The sequence below is a fragment of the Mus caroli genome, unplaced genomic scaffold (assembly GCF_978045245.1).
Source record: "Mus caroli unplaced genomic scaffold, Mus_caroli_1 scaffold_3, whole genome shotgun sequence".
NCBI lineage: Eukaryota > Metazoa > Chordata > Mammalia > Rodentia > Muridae > Mus > Mus caroli.
The window spans coordinates 102,412,239-102,435,850 of record NW_028227258.1 but is presented as its reverse complement, the minus strand read 5'-3'; the positions used below and the strand labels follow the sequence as shown (position 1 = coordinate 102,435,850).

At 38.7% G+C, this 23,612-nt stretch overlaps 1 protein-coding gene across 1 annotated transcript in view; it reads left to right on the top strand.

The window, feature by feature from the left end:
- Positions 1-1,813: 1,813 nt before the first annotated feature.
- LOC110291966 (arylacetamide deacetylase-like 2) overlaps positions 1,814-23,612 on the top strand; it is a 31,599-nt gene continuing 9,800 nt past the window's right edge. Inside the window, exon 1 of the mRNA XM_021159145.1 lies at positions 1,814-1,951. Coding sequence (XP_021014804.1) covers positions 1,814-1,951 — 138 coding nt within the window. The remainder of the gene's footprint in view (positions 1,952-23,612) is intronic.

Sequence of the window (23,612 nt, the reverse complement as noted above, 5' to 3'; positions counted from 1 at the left end):
TTTGTGTCTAAGTGTAAAAAACTCCTTGGTTTAAGGAATCACATGATTGGTTAGGCTAACTAATCTAGCCACTTTATCTGAAAGCTATTTGTTGAAAACTTCATTCCATCTACAAAATGTCTTCACAGAGTTCTAAGCTTATTGATTGATTGACTGGCAGATAGTGTGTATCTCCCAGTAGCTGGGAACCTTGATATTTTTGCTTACTATCACCTTGGAATTTTGTTTGGTCAGCAGTAGTGAGTTTGTTGGGGATTCATTCCTCTGTGTTTATAGGGCTTGTAGTTCACTGAGATATTGGGTTATGTGTTGTCTTCTCGGTTTGGACCTAACTCACCCTCGATCTCTTCCACCAAAGTAGCCCCCCCCCCAACTAGTTCTGTCTTGTGATTTTGAGAGTCAAACAGACACACATTAAATCAATCCATGAAAACATATCTTAGGTTTTGTTACCTTTTACATTTATAATTTTCTCTGATTCTGTTGACATAAATTTTACTAGCATGCCCTTCATGTCTTCACGTCTATGTTTTTACTAAAACCATCAAATGAATTAATTTTATAGTTTCTTGACATTCTTTCCTATAAAGGAAAAATGTGATTTCAGATGCCAGACAGTTTAAAACCTTTTATAAAAAAATTCTTTCTTACTGATTAGAATTTTGACCTTGAAACTTTGAGGGTAAACAGAGCTAAGCTGACCGGATGGGAAGGGGAGGAAGGATAAGATCCATTGGATTTCATGTGAGTTTTATACACTTTAGAGGAGACAGGGTAGGAAGAACATTCAAAAGTAACCTAATGTTTTAAATATTGAGTTGATGCTTCCAGGATACACATGTGGGATTGTTCCGTTCAACTGGTTTGCAGCATCCCTAATTTTCTTCCATTTATGATCCATACCCTTTTAGTTCCCCAAATTGGAGAATGACTTTTGATCCTGATGTTCCAGTGTTCAGATGGACATCAAAGCAGAGTTGCATTATGATTGCAACATGAGAGAAGTAAGAGTGCCAGGAAAGGTTTCTGCCCAACAAGTTAATGAGGAAGGTGGGAAAGCCCTCACCTGAGGTAGGTATTCTATGGAAGTGCTGGTAGAACATGGTTAAGGGGAAAAGAGACTTTTTTTTTCCAGAACAGACGATGCCATGTTATACTCAATTTTTAAAAATTTTCACATACTCTGAATATATGGGCTAACAGGATACAACAAGTATTTGTTTAATCAAAGTGTAGTTTGTCCATGATTGTCCAAGTAACTATATGAACCTACAAGCTTTATGTTTAGCATGTGGTGAGCTGCAAACAAATTTAAGCATTAGACGAATTGGTTTGTAAGTTGGAAAATTTTCTAAATGACCTGTGTTGTGGGTGTTAGCCTTAAGGTTGATCAAATGTTACCTCACACTTTATCTTGTCTTAACACTGTTGCCACTACTCTTTGCAAATGGCAATAGAACAAAGGGATTTCTTGGTCTTTTTCTCATGTGCTCTAATTAGGTTTCTAATGTTTCTGATATTCTGGTGTTCTGTGGTGAAATAGGAACTCACTGCTCTCATAAGGGATTTTTTTTTTCTTTTGCCACTGCTACATACTTTATCAGACATTTTGTAGTAAATTCTGTTCCACAAAGCATCACAGTTGCATAACCAGTTTCAACAATGGCTTGATCTTAGAACTCAATTGCAAGTCACTATTACTAATGCCATCACAGTACCTCAAACAGTTTACCTACCTTTGTCTTACTGCTCCATAGCATATATATGGTATGACATTCATTATCAACACACTCAAGTCTGCAGGAGATTTATCATGGGGTACAAGACTCTATGCTTTGGATTCTTTTGTATTTTGCTTGCTTATTGTTTTTATTTACCAGTTCCAGAAGATGTTGAAGAAGCCTGGAAAGTGAGAACCATCAGTGCTATTTTAAAAATGTCTTCATTTATGGTAATATATTTTTACTGGGGAATTGGGATGCCATATTATAAGTATATTTAAAACTTCTTTTATTTAAATATGTTTGAAAGAGATTTAAGTTTCCTTTATGATATGTAAACCAGACAATCTTGGTTTTCATTTAATCACTAACATGCTGTATGATTGTCTACAGTGGAGGGACACACAGTGTTTGCTAAAAGACTAAATGTTGTGACATATCAACATCAGAATAAGAGAAATCATATTGTCTAAAAGGAATACTTTGGAATTACTGAGAAGTCTGAATGTGGTGGTTTTGACAGTACCTAGACCCATACATTCTCTGGAATCTCACATATTATATTCATCAATTTAAAATTTTGGTGAATTTTAATCACTTATCATTCTAGTTATTTTTTCTTTTAAAGTACTTCACAGATTTATGTTCTTAGTTATACTGAGACCTCAAATTAAATTTTCATTTAAATTCACTTGTCTATATTAACTGGGCGATCAGTTTTCCCTGTGATGGTGATCTCATTACAAGTTAGTACAATGAATATATTTATAATTTGATAAAATATGTTTTAATATCATGCAGAAGTGATAGTCTATTTATCTAATTTTCTCAGATCTCTTTACTACATTTATTTGTGGAAGACAATTGGCTCTCCCTCCTGGATTTGCAATAGTCGCTTGCAATATCCCTTCTGCATAATCTGCTGGAAAGTTGCACTGTGTACTCGCGAGTAGAACAGATTTAGTTTTAAGTTGAAGTGTATAGTTTGATACACTCCCTGACAAGTCTCAAAGACACTGGCTTAAAAGCCACTTTGTAAGATTTACTGATGCTCTTACCTCCCTTGATTCTAAGTCACTGCAATTCAGACTCCTTTTTTTAATGGAGTGATCTATTTGAACACAAGTCTACATCAGATTTGAACAGAGAACACACCAAGCTACTTTTAACCAACCTACACTTTTGTCTGGAAGCTGTATGGATACAGAGATAAGAGGAAGCTTAAGCAGAAAATAGGAGAAAACAATAAATCACAGAGATGCAAGGAGTGTGGCAAAGGAGGACAATGGCACCTATTGCAGACTAGCTACCAGCATTCCTATCTAGACATCTAACACATCTTGTTCTCGGAGTCCAGGGTTCTCTAGGTCATCCTGGGATGTGTTTCTTCTCTACTAAATCATGTTTCACTTTGTGTACTGGACAAACGAAGAAGAGGTGGATAAGCCAGTGCCTTTCAGTGGAGAAACTGCTATATCCTTTTAAATTTCTCACGAATCTAACTTATACAATGGCTAAAACTTCTTTATCAATAGGAATGTATTCTGAAAACACACAATTGTTGACTTTTATTTTCTCAAGGTTTAAAGTAGAATGGCACATGTAAATATATATGCCTTTACTTACTACATGTATATAGGAAAATATGAGTTCTTAAAATGGTCATCATAGTGATTGGGAAACTCCCACTGGATTTCAATAGATATACCTTTTGCCATTACCATGACTGAGTTAAAATAACCCAGATGGTTTCCATAAAGGTATAAGTAATTAATATATTTGACCAAATAACATAAAAACGTATTCAGCAGTAATTCTTTCAAATTACACACAGTATAAGATAGGCAAAAGCACATAAACTTTATTTTTTAAATTTTTATTTATTAAATTTTCACCATTAATTTATTTATTCACTTTACATCTGGACCTCAGCCACCCTTCTCCTCCCAGACCCCTGTGGCACACCCCTGTCCCCACCCTCCCTTTCCTTCTCCTTTGAGAAGTGCAGGCCCCTGCGCAAGACCTGGCACATCCTCTCTCACATAAGCCAGACAAGGCAGCCCAGTTAGCAGAACAAGATCCATAGGCAGGCTACAGATTAAGAGACAAACCCTGCTCCAGTTGTTGACATATTTCCTTGAAGACCAAGTTGCACATCTGCTACATATGCATGTGGTACCCTTAGGACCAGGCTATGTATGCTCTATGGTTGGTCATCCAGTCTCTTGGGACATGCAAGGATCCAGGTTAATTGATTCTGTTCATCTTCCAATGGAATTCCCATCCCCCTCTGGGTACTTCTAGCCTTCCCCCAACTCTTCCACAAGATATCCATCCAGTCTAGCCCCACCCCTCCCACCAGCCACCATCCATTCTTTCTCATGACCCTCTCTCCCTGTTTCTCCCTACACCTGATCCCCATGCCTGTTTCCCTTTTCATCCCCTCTCCTACCCAGCTTCCTACCTCCATCTGCCTCTGATTATTATTTTATTTCCCTGAGTGAGATTCAAGAAACCTCATATGGATCTTTCTTGTTATTAACTTTGCTGCTCTATGAATTATAGTGTAGATATCCTGTACTTTATGCATAATATGCACTCATAAGTAAGGATATATCATGCATGTCCTCTTGGGTCTATCTTACCTCAGTCAGGGTGATATTTTCAAGTTTCATCCATATGCCTTCAAAATTCATGATGTCCTTAGATTTTAATAGCTGGGTACTATTCCATTGTATAAAGAATCACATTTTTTTTTTATCCATTCTTCAGTTGAAGGAAATCAGGGTTGCTCCCAGTTTCCAGTTATTACAGATAAAGCTGCTATGAACATAGTAGAACATGTGTTCTTGTGGTATGGTGGAACATCTTTTTGGTAAATGCTCAGGAGTGGTATATATGGATCTTCAGGTAGAACTAGTCCCAGTTTTCTGAGATACCACCAGATTTATTTCTAGAGTTGTACAATTTTCTACTCCCACCAGCAAGGGAGGAGTGTAACCACTGCTCCACATCCTTGCCAGCATGTGCTATCATTTGAGGATTTTTTGTTGTTGTTGTTGTTGTTGTCATTGTTTGTAAGTTTTTATCTTAGCCATTCTGATGGGTATAAGGTGAAATATCAGGGCCTTTTGGATTTGCATTTCCTTGATGATTAAGAATGTTGAGCATTTCTTTAAGTTGGCGTTGGCCATTAGAGATTCCTCAGTTGAGAATTCTCTCTTTAGATCTGTATCCCATTTTTAATTTGGATTATTTAGGTTTTTGATGTTTAACATTTTGAGTTCTTTATATATTTTGGGTATTAGGCTGCAGTCAGATATAGGGTTGGTGAAGATGTAGGCCACCATTTTGACATATTTACTCTGTCTTTTGCCTTAAAGAAGCTTTTCAATTTCATGGGGTCCCATTTATTAATAGTTCAGCTTAGTGCCTGAACTAATGGTGTTCTGTTCAGCAAGTTGTTTACCAATGTGTTTAAGGATATTCCTCACTTTTTCTTCTGTTAGAAGTAGTGTATCTATCAACATATTAATGTTGAGGTTTTTGATATACTCGGACTTGAGTTTTGTGCAGGATGATAAATGTGGATCTATTTGTATTTTTCTACATGCAGACATACAGTTAGACCAGCACAACTTGTTGAAGATGCTTCCTTTTTTCCCATTGTGTTGTTTCCGTTTCTTTGTGTCCATAGGTGTATGGGCTTATTTCTGAATCTTTGATTAGATTCCTTTGATCAACCTGTCAGTTTTTGTACCAATACCACACAGTTTTTATTACTATTGCTCTGGAGTACGGCTTGAAGTCAGGAATGCTGACACCTTCAGAAGTTCTTTTATTTGATAGGTTGCTTTAGTTATCCTTGGTTTTTCTTCTTTCTCATACAAATTTGAGAATTGTTCTTTCAAGTTCTGTAAAGAATCATGTTGGAATTTTAGTGGGGATTGTATTGAATATGTAGATTGTTTTTGCAACATAGCAATTTTTACTATGTTAATCCTACTGATCCATGAGAATGGGAGATAATTTCATTTTCTGATATCTTCAATTTCTTTCTTCAGGAATAAGACTTCAGTTTTTATCATACAGATCTTTCATTTGCTTGGTTGAAGTTACACCAGGATATTTTATATTATTTGTGGTGATTGTGAATGGTGTTATTTTCCTGTTTTCTTTTTCAGCTTGTTTATCATTTGTATAAAGAAGGGCTATTGGTTTTTGTTGTTGTTTTTGTTTTTAAATTTTGTATCCAGTCACTTTATTTAGGGTGTTTATCAGCTGCAGGCATTCCCTGCTAGAATATTTGGGGTCATTTATATATACCATCTTATCATCTTTGAATAGCAATAGTGTGACTTCTTCCGTTCTAATGTGTATCCCCTTGATTTCTGCTGTATGTAGCTTTTGCTACCTTGCCTAAACTCTAGGAACAGACTTTGCTCCCAGCTCCCACCCAGATTCCCTTAAATCCACAGATAAAAACACACTCACACACAGTTGTTCAATTTCAACTTGTCTTTTTGACACAATTGCTGGGTGCTATTTATCTCCAGCCCAGAGAAGCATGTCTTTATCAATACTCTTAGCTCAGTGCCTCTCTACCTGCTCTTAACTTTAGTTGCTCAGTTACATCTAGACCCAGCTAACACTATCAACCACCAGCCTGTACGAAAGGCCTGTGGTCACTTCATCCAAGATCTCACATGGCTGGTCACCTTTTCTCCCTCAGAAGCATGGCAAACTCTCCCCTCTCCCTCTCCTCCCCCTCTCCCCCTCTCCCCCTCTCCCTTTCCCCCCCTCTCTCCCTCTCCCCCTCTCCCTTTTCCCCCTCCCCCTCTCCCCCTCTTCCCCTCCCCTCTCCCTCTCTCCCTCCATCCATCTCCCTCTCCCTCTCCCTCCATTCATCTCCCTCTCTCCCCCCTCCCCCCTCTCCTTACATCTCTCTCCTTGCCTGCAGGGACCTGAAAGTCCCAACTATTCCTTCCACCCAGCAATTGGCCCATGGCTTCTTTACTGATAGATCAAGAACCAATTGGGGAACAGGACCTTAGCATCAGCACCACCACTTTAGTTGTCTTCTTGCTCTAGCTAGAACTTCAAGTACTATATTGAATAGAGGGGGGGCAGCCCTTTATGTCCCTGATTTTAGTGGAATTCCTTCAAGTTTCTCACCATTTAGTTTGATGTTGGCTTTGACTTCTTTTTATTGCTTTGATTATGCTTAGGTATATGCCTTGTATACCTGATCTCTATTACTACTTTTAACATGAAGGGATGCTGGATTTTGTCAAAGGCTTTTTCAGCATCTAAGATAGAACAAAAACTATCACATTAAAGTTGAGCAAGTCAAGCCACCAAGAAGAAAAACGTCCAAGGGCAGGCACAACTATCAGAGACCTACTCAGTTTTACACTCATGAATTTCATGGAAAATGAAATAAAAAACCTAAAAGTAGAAGCCAAAACACACACACACACACACACACACACACACACACACACACACACACACACACACACACACACACAGGACCTGGTACAGAACTCTGAAGGTACACACAGGACCTGGTACAGAACTCTGAAGGTCCTGTGCTTGCTGCCACAATCTCTGTGAGTTTATATGAGTTTTGCTCACATTGGTATAGACAGCCTTGGTTTCTTGGCCTTCTGGATCCCATGATGTTCACACACTTTTTCTGCCCCCTCCTATGTAATTGGTCCCTGAGCTCTGAGGGGAGGGCTTTTATGGAGACATACCATTTAGGCTAACTATTCAAACTGCTCTCATGCTCTGTGTAATGTTTGGATATGAGTCTTCAGCAATGGGATCTTTCTGTGAGTTTATGGAGAACAACCTATAGTCTTGAAAACAGCCTGAGTTGTTTGAGGATTCCCATGACACCCTTTTGGCCAACAACTTAACTTGACGCAAAATACTTATATTTTGTTTGATGGCAAAAGCCAATCAGTCTGTACTCTGTCTCTTCCATTATTTGGCAATTTCATTTAGGTCACCTTCAAATATGTATATATTTTAATAAGTCTCGACTGTATTAGATTTCTGCACTATCCCTCAAATGACACTTAATTTTAGCTATCTCTGTCACTTGATTCTCCTATCTCAGACCCCTCATCCATCCATAGTTTTCTATATTATTTCTCATTCATAATGAGATACATCTATTTCCTTTATTCCCTTACTTTAAACCTATCCTCTGTGGTTTTATAGATTAGTTCATAGCTTGGTTATCATTACGTAAAAGTGAATATGTGCAAATATGCACAATACATACCTTGTGTTTCTTTCTCTTTGTGGGTTACCAAATTTAAGAGGTTATTTTCCTAGTTCCATTCATTTGCCTGCAAATTTCATGACTTTTTTTCTGAATATTACTCTATTATGTAAGTGTACTACAGTTTCTCTACCCATTCTTCTGTTAAGGGGTATCTAGGTTGCTTTAAATTGCCAACTATTATAAAGAGAACCCCAGTGAATGTGGTTGAGCAGGGGTCTCTACGGTAGGATGAAACATCCTTTTGCTATATGCCCCAAAGTGGTACAGCTAAATCTTGAGGTAGATCAATTCCCATCTTCCTGAGGAACCACTACACTGATTTCTGTACTGTCTGTATAAGTTTGTTCTTCCACCAGCAGTGTACATGTGCTTCTTTTACTCTGCATCCTTATCAGAACAAGTTGTCACTTATTGATCTTAGCTATTCTGACAAATAAAATTTCAATGTAGCTTTGATTTGGATTTCTGTCACAGCTAAAGATACACATTTCTTTAAGTGTTTCTCAGACATTTGAATTTCCACTGCATATTATCACAGAAGCCTTCACCTTGCTTACAGAGAGCAACTGCATTATATTTCTACATTTTTCGAAGCTACTGTGAAAAGTTTTATTTCCCTGATTTCTCTCTCGGTCCATTCGTCATTTGTATTTGGAAGGACTACTGATTTTTGGAAGTTAATTTTATGTCCTGCCAGTTTGCTGAAAGGGTTTAGTAGTTGTAGTTCCCCAGGGTAACTCTTAGAATCATTTATGCATACTACCATAGTTTTCAAAATAACCATACTTTGATTTTTTTTTCTAATTTGTATCCTCTTGATCTCCTTCAGTTGTGTTATTTCTCTAGCAAAGACTTCAAGTATTATATTGTATTGATATGGAGAGAGAGAGAGAGAGAGAGAGAGAGAGAGAGAGAGAGAGAGAGAGAGAGAGAGAGAGAGAGAGAGAAAACAACTTTGTCTTGTGTATTAGTCAGGGTTCTCTAGAATCACAGAACTTAAGGGTAGTCTCTATATAGTAAGGGAATTTGTTAATGACTTACAGTCTGTAGTCTAACTCCTAACAATGGTCAGCAGCAGCTGTAAATAGAAGTCCAAGGATCTTGCAATTGCTCAGTCCCACAAGGCAAGCAGTCAAAGAAGAGAGAGTAAAATTTCCTTCTTCCAATGTCCTTATGTAGATCTCCATCAGAAGGTGTAGCCCAGATTAAATGTATATATATTAAAGGTACCACCATGCCTTTAATCCCAGATGACCTTGAACTCAGAGATCTCCCTGTCTTAATCTTCTGGAATTCATAGCCATTATGCCTCAAGATCTCCATGCCAAGATCCAGGTCAGAAACTTGTACTTCTCAGCCTCCAGATTAGGATCACTGATGAGCCTCCAACTCTGGATTATAGTTCATTCCAGATATAGTCAAGTTGAGAACCAGGGATATCCACTACATCTTGTTTCTGATTTTAGTGGAACTACTTTGAGTTTCTCTACATTTGATTTGATATTGGCTATAGTTTAAACGGACTCTATTAAGTTTAGGTATGACCGTTATATATCTAATTTCTAAAGGACTTTTATCATAAAGAGGTGTTGTATTTTGTCAAATGCCTTTTGTACATCTAAATGAGATGATGATTTTTTTCTTTCAGTTTGTTTATATAGTGGATTACATTTGCGAATTTTCATATATTGAACTATCTCCACATCTCTGGCATGAAACTCAATCATGGTGGGCAATCGTTTTGATGTGTTCTTGGAATTGTTTTGCAAATATTCTGTTGTTTTTCTTGCAAGTATTTTTGCTAATATTTTTTTTCAAATTTTTTAAAATTTGAAAATTTTGCATCTATGGTAATAAGGGAAATTAATTTATAATTGTCTTTTTCTATGGCTATTTATGTAGTTTGTGTATCAGGGTAACAGGTCTCATAAAATGAATTGGGCGATGTTTCTTCTGCTCTATTTTGTGGAATCCTTTGAGGAGAGTTGGAGTTAACTCTACTTTGAAAATATGATTGAATTCTGTACCAAACCCATCTGGCCCTGAGCATCTTTTTTTGATTCAGAGATTTTGAATTCATACTTCTATTTCACTGGGGACTACTGGTAAGTGGTACCAATCAGAAAATTATCTATTTCTTTTAGATTTCCCAATTTGATGGCATATATATTTTCTAAAATATGTTCTTATGATTCTCTGAATTTCCTTGATATCTGTTGTTATGTCCGCCTTGTCATTTCTGATTTTGTTAATTTAGATATCCCCTCTCTGCCTTTTAGTTAGTTCAGATAAGGGTTTGTCTATCTTGTTGATTTTCTCAGAGACCTACCTGTTGGTTTCATTGATTCTTTGTACTGTTCCCTTTGTTTCTGTTTTATTGATCTTAGTCCTGCATTTGATTATTTTTTACTTTCTAATCCTCTTGCTTGTGATTACTTTGTGTGTGTGTGTGTGTGTGTGTGTGTGTGTGTGTGTGTGTGTGTTACAGCTGTGTCAGAATACTTAGGGACTGTGTGGTAAGGTTGTAGGGCTTAATGGAGACATAATGTCCTGAAAGTTTTACTTATGTTTTTGTGTCTGTATTTTGGCATCTGGGACTGGGAAGATTATAAATCTAGGTGCTGATAGTGTCCTTGTCTTTATTTGTTGGTGTTTTGCTCTTTGGTTTGTAATTCTTCTCTTGTTCTTAGAATAGTATGGTGTCTGTGTGGCCTAGTAGGAAAATTTATGGTCCCAATAAGTTTGGGCACCAAAAGTACCTACCAAAATGTGTCTCTATGTATTGCATCTTTAGACTTAGGAATGGAAATGTGCTGGGGGTTTCACAAAAATAAGGAAAGCAGAGTGATTCACTGTAGTCTTCTTCCTTAGTTCCCTAGGAATGGGAAGGGATAGTGAGGAGAAGGCATAGCAGAAGTTCTGCTAAAGATTTGGTTTGAGAATTTGTGATTGGACTTGGACAAATGGAGAGGGATAAATATAGGTCATTGGGGTACTTGCTTCCATTCTCAGTGTGGCCTGTGGTTTATCAGGGAGAGCCGGTTGATGCTGGGATCTGGAACTAAGCAATGAATGGCAGAAGGGAAGGAAGTTTAAAGGGAAAGATCTGTGTGATCCACAGGAAATGGATGCTAGAAGGGAAGGGAGGTTACAGTATGTATTCTGTTGGAGAGCTAGAGGTGAGACTAAGAGCTTGGACTTGGATGACTAGAAAGAGAGGTGAAGATCTGCAGTTAATCTCCCTGCTTCTCTGGCAGTAGTGGCTTGTGGGTTCCCACAGAAAATGCTGGTCAATAGATATACTATTTCTGAAAAATTAGGGGAATTTCACAATGAGTCTCATTAAAAATCAAGTGTTGTGAGACAAACATTTCTGAGAGTATATTTTTACATTTTCATCATCTTGAAATAAACATTAAATAGTAGATCAGAAGTATGTAAGCCATTGGTAAATACCATAATAAAACTTTCATTAAACAAAGTCACGTGGAAACCTAGTGTTGCAATGAGATAGCAGATAATACAACATCTGATTTTGAGATTCATTTATTTTCTTAGGCCAGAGAGTGTGACACTTGTCCTGAAGTTAAAAGCCATAAACTCTTCAGAAACCACAGCCACTGATTATATCATGTTCTTTCTTTACAATATTTAAAATTTTATTTATTTTTAATGTATTCACTTTACATCCTGCTTGCTGCCCACCTCCCAGTCACCACCTCCTACAATCCTTCCCCCATTTCACTTCCCTTTCTTTTATGCATGGATGGAGACCACTGTGTATCCACCCCCACCATGGCACTTCAAGTCTCTGTAAGGCTAGGTGCTTCCTTTCCTACTGAGTCCCACAAGTCAGCCCAGCTAGTTGAACATATCTCATTTACAGGTAACAGCTTTTAGGATAGCCTCCTTTCTAGTTGTTGAGGACCCACATGAAGCCTGAACTGGACATCTGCTTCATGTGACTGAGAAGGCCTAGGTCCAACTCTTGTATGTTCATTGGTTAGTGGTTCAGACTCTGAAAGCCCCAAGAGTCTCAGTTAGTTGACTCTGTTGGTCTTCCTCTGGAGTTTTTATCCCTATAGGAACCTACAATCCTTCCTCCTATTCTTCCATGTGTCCCCAAGCTCCATCCACTTATTGGGTGTGGGTGTCTGTGTCTGAGTAGAGCCTCTCAGAGGACAACATTCTTGTGTCACTCTTAATATTCTTTCTTTGTTCTGTAGATTTTGTGTTTTGATTATTATGTGCCAGGAGGATTTTCTTTTCTGGTCCAGTCTTGTTGGTGTTCTATAAGCTTCTCTTTCTTTAGGTTGGCAAAGTTTTCTTTTATGATTTCAATGAGAATATTTTTTGGGCCTTGGAGCTAGGACGCTATGCCTTCTTCTATTCCTATTATTTCCAGGTTAGGTCTTTCCATGGTCTCCCACATTTCCTGGATGTTTTGTGTCAGGAAATGTTTAGCTTTAACACTTTCTTTGACTGATGTATCAATTTCTTTTATTGTCTCTTCTAAACCCAAGACTATCTCTTCCATTTCCTGTATTCTGTTCATAACACTTGCATCTGTTGTTCCTGTATCTTCCCTGGGTTTTCCATCTTGAGGATTTCCTCAGTTTATGTTTTCTTTATTGCATCTATTTTCACTTTCAGGTCTTGCACAGTTTTATTTATTTCCCTTACCTGTTTAGTTGTGTTTTCCTGTATGTCTTTATGAGATCTATTCATTTCCTCTTTTTAAAAAAATTAATTTATTTTTTACACTCCACTTCCATTCCCTGCCCCCCATCCATCCTCCTACTGCTCCACATCCCATACCTCCCCCCCCCACAGCCCTGTCTCCACGTGGATGCTCCCAACCCCCACCCCACCTGACCTCTAAACTCCCTGGGACCTCCAGTCTCTTGATGGTTAGGTGCATCATCTCTAAATGAACACAGATTCAGAAGTCCTCTACTGTATGTGTGTTGGGGGCTTCATATCAGCTGGTGTATACTGTCTGTTTGGTAGTCCAGTGTTTGAGAGATCTCAGGGGTCCAGATTAATTGAGAATGCTGGTCCTCCAACAGGATCACCCTTCTCCTCTGCTTCTTTCAGCCTTTCCTAATTCAACAACAGAGGTTAGCTGCTTCTGTCCATTGTTTGGGTGCAAATATCTTCATCTGAATCTTTCAGCTGCTTGTTGGGTCTTTCGGGAGGGCAGTCATGATTGGTCCCTTTCTGTGAACACTCCATAGCCTTAGTAATAGTGTCAGGCCTTGGGGCCACCCTTTAAGCTGGATCCCATTTTGGGCCTGTCACTTGACCTTCTTTTCCTCAGGCTCCTCTCCATCCCTGTAATTCTTTCAAACAGGAACAATTATGGTTCAGAGATGGGACTGTGGGATGCCAACCCCATCCCTCACTTGATGCTCTATCTTCCTGCTAAAGGTGGGCTCGATAAGTTCCCTCTCCCTACTATTGGGCATTTCATCTAAGGTCCTTCCCTGTGATTCCTGAGTCTCTTACCTCCCAGGTCTCTGGTGAATTATGAAGGGTCCCCTAACCTCCCATTTCCTGTGGTTGCCTATTTCCATTTTTTTCTGCTGGCCCTCAGTTTTCCTTATCAAATACCATATCAGGTTCCCCTCTCTCCTCTACTTCCCACCCCATCCACTTTCCCTCCCAGGTCCCTTCCTCCCTCCCCACTTGTGATTGCTTTCTTCACTCTCTCAAGTGGGACTGAGATATCCTCACTTGGATACTTCGGCTTGGTGACCTTTTTGAGTTCTGTTGCTTTGAATCTTGGGTATTCTGGGATTTTGTTGTTGTTGTTGTTCTTGTTGTTTTGTTTTGATTTGCTTTGTTTTTGACTAATATCCACTAATTAATGAGTACATGCCATGTACTTTCTTTTTTAAAAAATATTTTTAATAGGTATTTTCCTCATTTACATTTCCAATGCTTTCCCAAAAGTCCCCCATACTGCCCCCCCACTCCCCTACCCACTCACTCCCACTTTTTGGCCCTGGCATTCCCCTGTACTGGGGCATATAAAGTTTGCAAGTCCAATGGGTCTCTCTTTCCAGTGATGGTCGACTAGGCCATCTTTTGATACATATACAGCTAGAGTCAAGAGCTCCTGGTACTGGTTAGTTCATAATGTTGTTACACCTATAGGGTTGCAGTTCCCTTTAGCTCCTTGGGTACTTTCTCTAGCTCCTCCATTGGGGGCCCTGTGATCCATCCAATAGCTGACTGTGAGCATCCACTTTTGTGTTTGCTAGGCCCCAGCATAGTCTCACAAGAGACAGCTATATCAGGGTCCTATCAGCAAATTCTTGCTAGTGTGTGCAATGGTGTCAGCGTTTGGAAGCTGATTATGGGATGGATCCCTGGATATGGCAGTCTCTAGATGGCCCATCCTTTCATCACAGCTCCAAACTTTGTCTCTGTAATTCCTTCCATGGGTGTTTTTTTCCCAATTCTAAGAAGGGGCAAAGTGTCCACACTTTGGTCTTCGTTCTTCTTGAGTTTCATGTGTTTAGCAAATTGTATCTTATATCTTGGATATCCTAAGTTTCTGGGATAATATCCACTTATCAGTGAGTACATATCATGTGAGTTCCTTTGTGATTGTGTTACCTCACTCAGGATGATGCCCTCCAGGTCCATCCATTTGCCTAGGAATTTCATAAATTCATTCTTTTTAATAGCTGAGTAGTACTCCATTGTGTAAATGTACCACATTTTCTGTATCCATTCCTCTGTTGAGGGGCATCTGGGTTCTTTCCAGCGTCTGGCTATTATAAATAAGGCTGCTATGAACATAATGGAGCATGTGTCCTTCTTACCGGTTAGGACATCTTCTGGATATATGCCCAGGAGAGGTATTGCAGGATTGTCCAGTAGTACTATGTCCAATTTTCTGAGAAACCGCCAGGCTGATTTCCAGAGTGGTTGTACAAGCTTGCAATCCCAACAATAATGGAGGAGTGTTCCTCTTTCTCCACATCCTCGCCAGCATCTGCTGTCACCTGAATTTTTGATCTTAGCCATTCTGACTGGTGTGAGGTAGAATCTCAGGGTTGTTTTGATTTGCATTTCCCTGATGATTAAGAATGTTGAACATTTTTTCAGGTGCTTCTCTGCCATTCCGTATTCCTCAGGTGAGAATTATTTGTTCAGTTCTGAGCCCCATTTTTTAAATGGGGTTATTTGATTTTCTGGAGCCCACCTTCTTGAGTTCTTTATATATATTGGATATTAGTCCCCTATCTGATTTAGGATAGGTAAAGTTCCTTTCCCAATCTGTTGGTGGTCTTTTTGTCTTATTGACGGTGTCTTTTGCTTTGCAGAAGCTTTGCAACTTTATGAGGTCCCATTTATTGATTCTCAATCTTACTGCACAAGACATTGCTGTTCTTTTCAGGAACTTTTCCCCTGTACACATATCTTTGAGTCTTTTCCCTACTTTCTCCTCTATAAGTTTCAGTGTCTCTGGTTTTATGTGGAGTTCCTTAATCCACTTAGATTTGACCTTAGTACGAGGAGATAGGAATGGATCAATTCGCATTCTTCTACATGATAACCGCCAGTTGTGCCAGCAACATTTGTTGAAAATGCTGTCTTTTTTCCACTGGATGGTTTTAGCTCCCTTGTCAAAGATCAAGTGACCATAGGTATGTGGGTTCATCTCTGGGTCTTCAATTCTATTCCATTGGTCTACTTTTCTGTCATTATACCAGTACTAACCCTAACCCTGGGCAAGAGCAACTCGATAGATTTTAAGAACTTTTGAATTATAAAATAAAAAAGAATAATAAAATGCACCACACAAATACATAAATAATAAGTTCTCATCTTTGGAGCCATAATCCTGGTTTGGAAATCAAGCACAGGCAGCCATTCATTTGCCTTTTTGAGGACACAGTCAAATCACAGATGCCCATTTCCCACATGTAGCTGTTTGACTGAATTTGATAGCAATATCTTTACACATGTCCATATAATATCTATTATGCATACCTGAAATGTTTAATTTATTCTTGCACATTTGAAAAGAGACACTATATTTTAAATGTCTTAAGCCAGGGATACACTAATCTTTCTCATTGGTCAGTGAACAAACTTGACCTGAGTGGTTTCTAAAAGTGTCCAGTCTCCTATTACATACTCTTTTGGCAGTTTACCATGTTCTACTCCTTATGTTTTCATGAAATGCTAAGGAGAACCCAGAGGATTGGTCAGACTCAGATTCATTACTTAATCAAAAGTTTATCTGGTAAAATTTTAATTTTGTAATATTTTATGACTTTATATATTTGGTTTTGAGGTGTGTGTGTGTGTGTGTGTGTGTGTGTGTGTGTGTGTTATGTGTATGTGTAGAGGTCAGAAAACAGCTCTTGGGAGTCACTTCTCTACTGCCACCTTGTGGGATCTGGGGATTGGTCACAGGTCATTAGGCCTCTAGGAAAGCACCTCTAGTCATGGAAGGAACACCTTACCAATGGAAGGAACACCTCACCAATGTTGTTGTTGTCATTGTTGTTGTCTTGTGCTCCTCCTCCTCTTCCTCCTCCTCCTCCTCCCCCTGCCCCTACCCCTACCCCTCCCTCTCCCTCTTCCTCTCCAGGATCAAGAGGATAGAGTCAGAGCAAGAGAGCAAGAAAGAAAGGTGTGGGTGAGCAACCCCTTTTATAGTGGATACCTGGCTGTTGCTAGGTAACTGTGGGGCTCAGCCAAGACAAAAATGCCAACACTGCCTACCTTATTTTAGAGACAGGGTCTCTAACGTTGCTTACAATTTGCTGATTGGCTGGCCAGTGAGATCCCTACCCATCCTACTGTACAGAATTACAAGTGCTCTCCTCATGCCTAGCTTTTTATACTGGTGCTGGAGGTCAAACTCAGTCCTTCTTCCTGTTTGCCTTGTCTTCATTAGAGTTATATTGCTGTGAAGAGACACTATAACCATGTCAATTCTTACAAATGAAAACATTGTTAGTTAAGACTGATTTAGAATTTCAGAGTTTTGTCCATTATCATCGTGGCAGGAAGCATGGCCCCATATAGGCAGGTATGTGCTGGAGGGCCTGAGAATTCCACATCTTGATCTGCAGGTAGCAATGAGGAGACTCAAATTTCACTCTAGGTGGAGCTTGAGCCTAGAGTGCTCAAAACTTGCTCTATCTACTCCAACAAATCCACACTTTTTTTTTTTAAAGCCACACTTCTTAATAGTGCCACTCTCCGTGGGCCAAGCATTCTACTACATGAGTCTATGAGTGGCAAACCTATTCAAACTGCCATATACAGCAAGCAATTTTTTTTTTATTGAACTCCTTCATAAGCTCCTGGGGTCCCTTTTATACAGAGTAAATCTCATTCATAATTAGTCCATTGTACCATCTAATTAGTCCTCTTAAAGGCCTTACCTCTCATGCATACATCACATAGAGGATTTCAACATGAGAATTTTTCAGGATATAAACACTCCTTGTATAGAAAGGTTTAGTAGAAATATTTGCATGCATGAGCATATAAAATGTTGTCCTCTACATAAGTATTCAGGCTGAATACTTCATAAAGAAAGGCTAGTTTATTGAGATAACAGTTTTGAATGCTGAAAGTTTTAGAGATGGTTGCCTCATTAGTTCAGATATTATTAATCATCACTTGGGCTTTGTCAAACCATGGCAAGTGCCTTCACGATTAGTGAGTGTCAGGGGAAGAACTCATGGAAATACATGGAGTGAGAGATCAGGAAGTGGTCACTTCTACTCTTGGATAACGATTCACTGTTATGTAGTCTTAACATGAGTCCCATGAAAACTGCATAAATCTTACAAAAGTGATGTTCCCAGTGGACCAATACCTTATGCCAATACCTTCTAAGACACAATGTCTGATCCTTAGGCTCTTAACATTTTCTTTCTGCTTTACTACAGTATTTCTATGAGGCCTTGGGACTACAGGCACCTAAGGAATGCTGAGAGTAGAAGTATTCTTCAGGGAAGAACACAGCAGTTGGTTATCAAATACGAACGATCAGCCCAGAAAACATATATACAAGTAGCCCTAACCCTAACCCTAACCCTAACCCTAAGTCTAAGCCTAAGCCTAAGCCTAACCCTAACCCTAACCCTTGAGGATAAAGGAGTAACAATTGATAATAAAGGAGTCTGGATTTTCAAGAGAGGAATTGGAAGGAGGAAATGATGTAATTATATTCTATCAAAAAAATAAAGATAAGTATTTACTGCCTCTCAACAACTCAACAACCCAGCCTCAAATACAAGAAGGCTTTGAAAAAAGACACACACAAAGCACAGAAGATTGTATTTCTGTATGTACCACTTCAGAAAACAAGGTGAAAATTCAGCTTCTTGTTATTGGAACAGTGGTATATACTAGCACTTCAGCAGAGTCAAGAGGTAACCAATAAATGTCTTTGGAAGGCTCACTGGATGGTACAATAGAGGGAATGAGTTACACATTACACAGAGAAGGGTCATTTCAGCAGCTGAGGCTAAACTAAATTATACAAACAAACAACAAAAAAAGGAGAGACATATTGCTGATTGTTAGAAACACACTATTCTCCTGGGAAACATGGTTTTATCATAGAGATAACTGAGGAAGTATTATTTACCAGAACATCTTTGAAACTACCAGGGTTAGAAATGAAATGAAAGCACCCACCTCTGTATTTTTCAGGCACTGGGGACAGCTATATCAGGCAAGCACTTGTTGGAATCCATAATACTGTCTGGTTTTGGTGACTGGATATGGGATAGATCCCCAGGTGGAGCATTCTCTGGATATTCTTTCCTTCAGTCTCTGCTCCACAATTTGTCTCTGTATCTCCTCCCATGGGTATCTTGTTCCCTCTTCTAAGAAGGACCAAAGTATCCATACTTTGGTCTTCCTTCTTCTTGTGCTTCATTTGGTCTGTGAATTATTTCTTGGGTATTCTGAGCTCCTGGGCTAATATCTACTTACCAGTGAATGTATACCACGTGTGTTCTTTTATGATTAGGTTACCTCACTCAGGGTGATATTTTCTAGTTCCATCCATTTGCCTAAGAATTTCATGAATTCATTGTCTCTAATAGCTGAATAGTATTCCATTGTGTAAATGTATCCAATGGAGGAACTAGAGAAAGGACCAAAGGAGCTGAAGGAGCTTGCAACCCCATTGGAAGAACAACAATAAAAACCAACCAGTACCCTCAGGGCTCCCAGGAACTAAATCACTAACCAAAGAGTACACATGGAGGGACCCATGGCTTCAGCTACATATGCAGCAGAGGATGGCCTTGTTGGCTTTTAATGGGAGGAGACGCCTTTAGTCCTGAGAAGGCTCAATGTCCCGATTTGATTTGAAATGTAATATGCCAAAGGTGTTGACCAACTAACACAACACTGATAAATCTAAAGAGAAAATGAAAATAAACCCTCTGTGTCCTGAACTGTTTGCCTAAGTCACCTCTTGGTTATGCAAATGTTGTCCCTCTTTTCTGGGATAGTTCCTTTCTTGCTGCTCATTTATGTGTAAATTGGCACTATTCTGTGAAAGCAGTAACCTTATTACCTTGACTTCAGTCTGTTTTCCTTTGCCTTTTGTCAATGGCTGCCTTTTATCTTAGTATCTGAACTCCATTTCGGTTGGTGGCTATGAGTGATTCCCTATTCACACATGTAGGGATCAACTAAAGAGGTTCTCTATTAATTCATAGAAAAGGTTTTTTTGTATTCCTACATGCGAGGATTACTATGTCCTCTGGTGGTACAAAGTGTGAAAGTTGTTCCTCTTATTTGAAAAGATAAACATATAGGGGGATTAACTTTAATTCCTGAACCAGAAATTATTTCTGAGATTCTGGCTTACATCCATCTGAAAAGGTAAGATGAAAAACAAAGTGATATAACATGCTGGCAAGGATGCAGAGCAAGGGGAACACTCTTCTATTGCTGGTAGGAGTGCAAACTTGTACAGCCTCTCTTGAAATCAAGCTGATGGCTTCTCAGAAAATTGGCAACAGTTCTACTTCAAGACCCAGTTATAACATTCCTGGGTATATACACAAAAGATGTTCCACCATACCACAAGGACACTGGCTTGACTATGTACATAGTGGCTTTATTTTTAATAGCCAGAAACTGGAAACAACACAGATGTCCCTCAACATAAGAATGGATAAAGAAAATGTGGTTCATTCATACAATGGCATATTATTCAGCTACTGAAAACAAGAACATCATGAGTTTTCAGGCAAATGGATGAAATTGAAAATATCCGCATGAGGTAACCCAGACTCAAAATGGCATGTGTGGTGTGTTCTCAATTATAAGTGAATACTAACCATAAAGTACAGGATAGCCACTCTACTAGCCACAGACCCAAAGAGTCAACTATCCAAGGAGAGTCCGAGGGAGGATATTTGCACTTCACTCAAAAGGGGACATAAAATAGATATAGGAGGTAGATGGATGGAAAAGAGTGGATGAGAGAGTGTTTGGGGAGTGCAACACAGGTGGAAGATAGATCTCCTGTTTGGAGAACAACAGAAATCTCCTGCAGGCTGGGCTGTGTGTATTTCTAAGTCTTGCCAGAGACCTGGGATAAGGAAGGCTCCAGGGAGTCTATGGGTGTGATTTTAGCTTAGTCTTCTAGCAGTTGGGGATATGGAGCCTGAATTGGCTACCTCCAAGGTAGGCAGGACTCTAAGAAGAGAGGTAAGAGCACCAACTCACCCATAAAAACCTGTAACACCAAATGTGCCCTGCCTACAAGATGTGCAGAGAAAAAGATGGTACAGTGATAGAGGGAATGGCCAACCAATGACTGGCCCAAATTGTGTTCGATCCTGCGACCAAGAACCAAACCCTGACACTATTAATGATACTCTGTTATACTTGCAGACAGGAGCCTAGCATAACTGTCATCTGAGAGGTTCCACCCAGTAAATGACCAAAACAAATGCAGAGACTCACAGCCAAACATTAGATGGGGCTCTGTTGACTGGAAAATCCTGTTTCCCTAACTGGCATGCCTTGTCTAGCCTCAGTGCAAGAGGATGAGCAGTGACTTAATATGCTAGGGTGGGTTGCACCCTTCAGGGGCAGTGGTGTCTCCCCCATTCCCACAAAAGAAGACAAGGAGGATGGAGGAAAAGACTGTATGAAGGGGCCCAGAAATGGGGGAGGGGAGACTGTGATCAGGATGTAAAGTGAGTGAGTGAATGAATAAAGGAATAAATAAATAAATAAATGGAAAAATTGATTACCCACCATTGATTTTAGAGAAGAGGGTTTAGACATTGCAGGCTTATCAAAAAGTAGTTCTCTTGGAGGCCTAAATTGCTATCTGATGTGGAGGGCAGAAATACTACAGAAGAGAAGCTATCACCTTCTAATAATGAACCACAAAATTAGCACTAATGGATGTTCTGAGTTGAGTGAATACTATCACTAAAAATTAATTTTATATATGTACTATTCAGTTAGTTCTTACCCAACAGAAAGAAAGTTCCCAGTTTGTTGCATCTCTGAAGTATGTTCACTTTGACTTGAATGGGGAAGGACCATATAGATATATAAAAACTAATACATACATTTCCATATATATGTGATCTATACAAAATATCTGAACTAGTTGATGCTATTATAGTTGATGCTATAGGATGCTATGATCCTATAGGAGCATAGTTCCACAGTCTAGTATTTATAAGGAGAACAAGAGATGTCACTGATGTAATTCAATATAAGTTTAAACTCCTGAGACCCAAGGGATAGGGGTTCTGCTGTAAGTTTCTAAAGCTTACAGACCAAAACCAGAAGCTCTGACATCCTAAGGTAGGAAAGATAGGGTTTTTATGTGACTTACTAAATGAAGGATAAGTAAACCAATGTTATTTACTAGTAGTCCCTAGGAAAAGATGAGCAATATAGTTTAAAGGGGCAAAAGAAACAGAGTATCTATCAGGAACATGGGTCTTTTATGGGGGACTTTTGGGATAGCATTGGAAATGTAAATGAGGAAAATACCTAATAAAAATATTTTAAAAAAAGAAATGGGTATTTGAATATTTTGAAAATACTATTGATATTATAATTTTGAAAGAAGCATTACTTTAAAAAGAATATTGTTAACTAACTTTCATTTGTGTTCTAAGAAAAAAACCTGGTCTCATAATTATAGTGTAAAGATATGAATTATTATTAATAGTACTTGTTTGATACTAAATCAGGACTTTTTTATTATCTCCATAACTTACTAATAGTACTTGTTTGATTTTTTTTAATTATCTCCATAGCTTCTGTTGTTGGTCTCCAATTCTAAACTGTTGAAATTCTGGGGTTATCTTAGAATATACAGTGTGGATATAATTGCTATAATTGCTCCTGTATAGTCAGAAACTGGCACTTTTGATCATGTAATATGTATGCTTTCTTTGCATATGCATATATTTCCTCTAATTCTCTACTGTCTTCTACCTGTATTGTTAGTATGAGAGGAAAAAGATATTCAGAGGAGCACATACAGAGAGAGTAACAACTTAAGTTTGAGTCCCATGCTGCGTGATTGGACTCTGCTCTTTAATGTGCAAAATGGACACCTTGCAGAAATGCTCTTTAACAACTCTTACAGATAGAGGGTGAAAAGTAAGGAAGCAGAATCAGTAGCTGACCAGAAGTGACAGCAGCCCAAGGTGTAATAGAATTCTAGGACACAGCATTCTCCAACTGATGATCTCTGAGTCTCTGAGTCTTTCTTCCACACTTCTCCTTTTCAAATATTCTGCTTCCTTAATTGAAGAATGAATACAAGAGCTGGCCCATGTCCATTGTCTTTTGATTATTTCACATGTATTTAACCCCCAGGGTGAGAAATATCTATACTTTCATCAAATTCACAACATTATCTACCAGAACATCTCGCTCTAATATGATGCTCTTACTTTCTTAGCTTCATATGTTCTCAACCATCATGCATATATCATCAAAATACACTTTATGTATCTGACATTATGAGTTATTATACTGTACTTTTAAAATAATAGTAGACAAATAAATTTGTAATTAAGATTTATCCTGGAAAATTTGGAAATCTTTGATAATTTTAGCACTGAATCTTACAATTTAGATTGCAAAGACAATAGATCTTTTGATTTTCACATATGTAAGTGAAAACTAACGGTCTTTATAATATAGTCTTGAAAAAATTAGTGCATTATTGTGCAATCATATGCTGTTTAGAAAGAGGTGGTTTTATTTTTGGGGGCTTATTTTGGTTTTTTGGTTTTTTTGTTTGTTTGTTTGATTTTTTTGTTTTTTGAGGCAGGGTTTCTCTGTATAACTCTGGCTATCCTGGAACACACTCTGTAGACCAGGCTAGCCTCAAACACAGAATTCTGCCTACCTCTGCCTCCCAAGTGCTGGGATTAAAGGCGTGTGCCACCACTGCCCTGGCTAGAAAGAGTTTTGTAAAGTATCCACACATAATCTTGAGAAACTTGACTCTGCATTGTATCAATTAAACCTATAGGTGAGGAAACTAATTTTAAATATTTGTTTGGATTGTTCTATGCATTAAAGATTAGGTATAT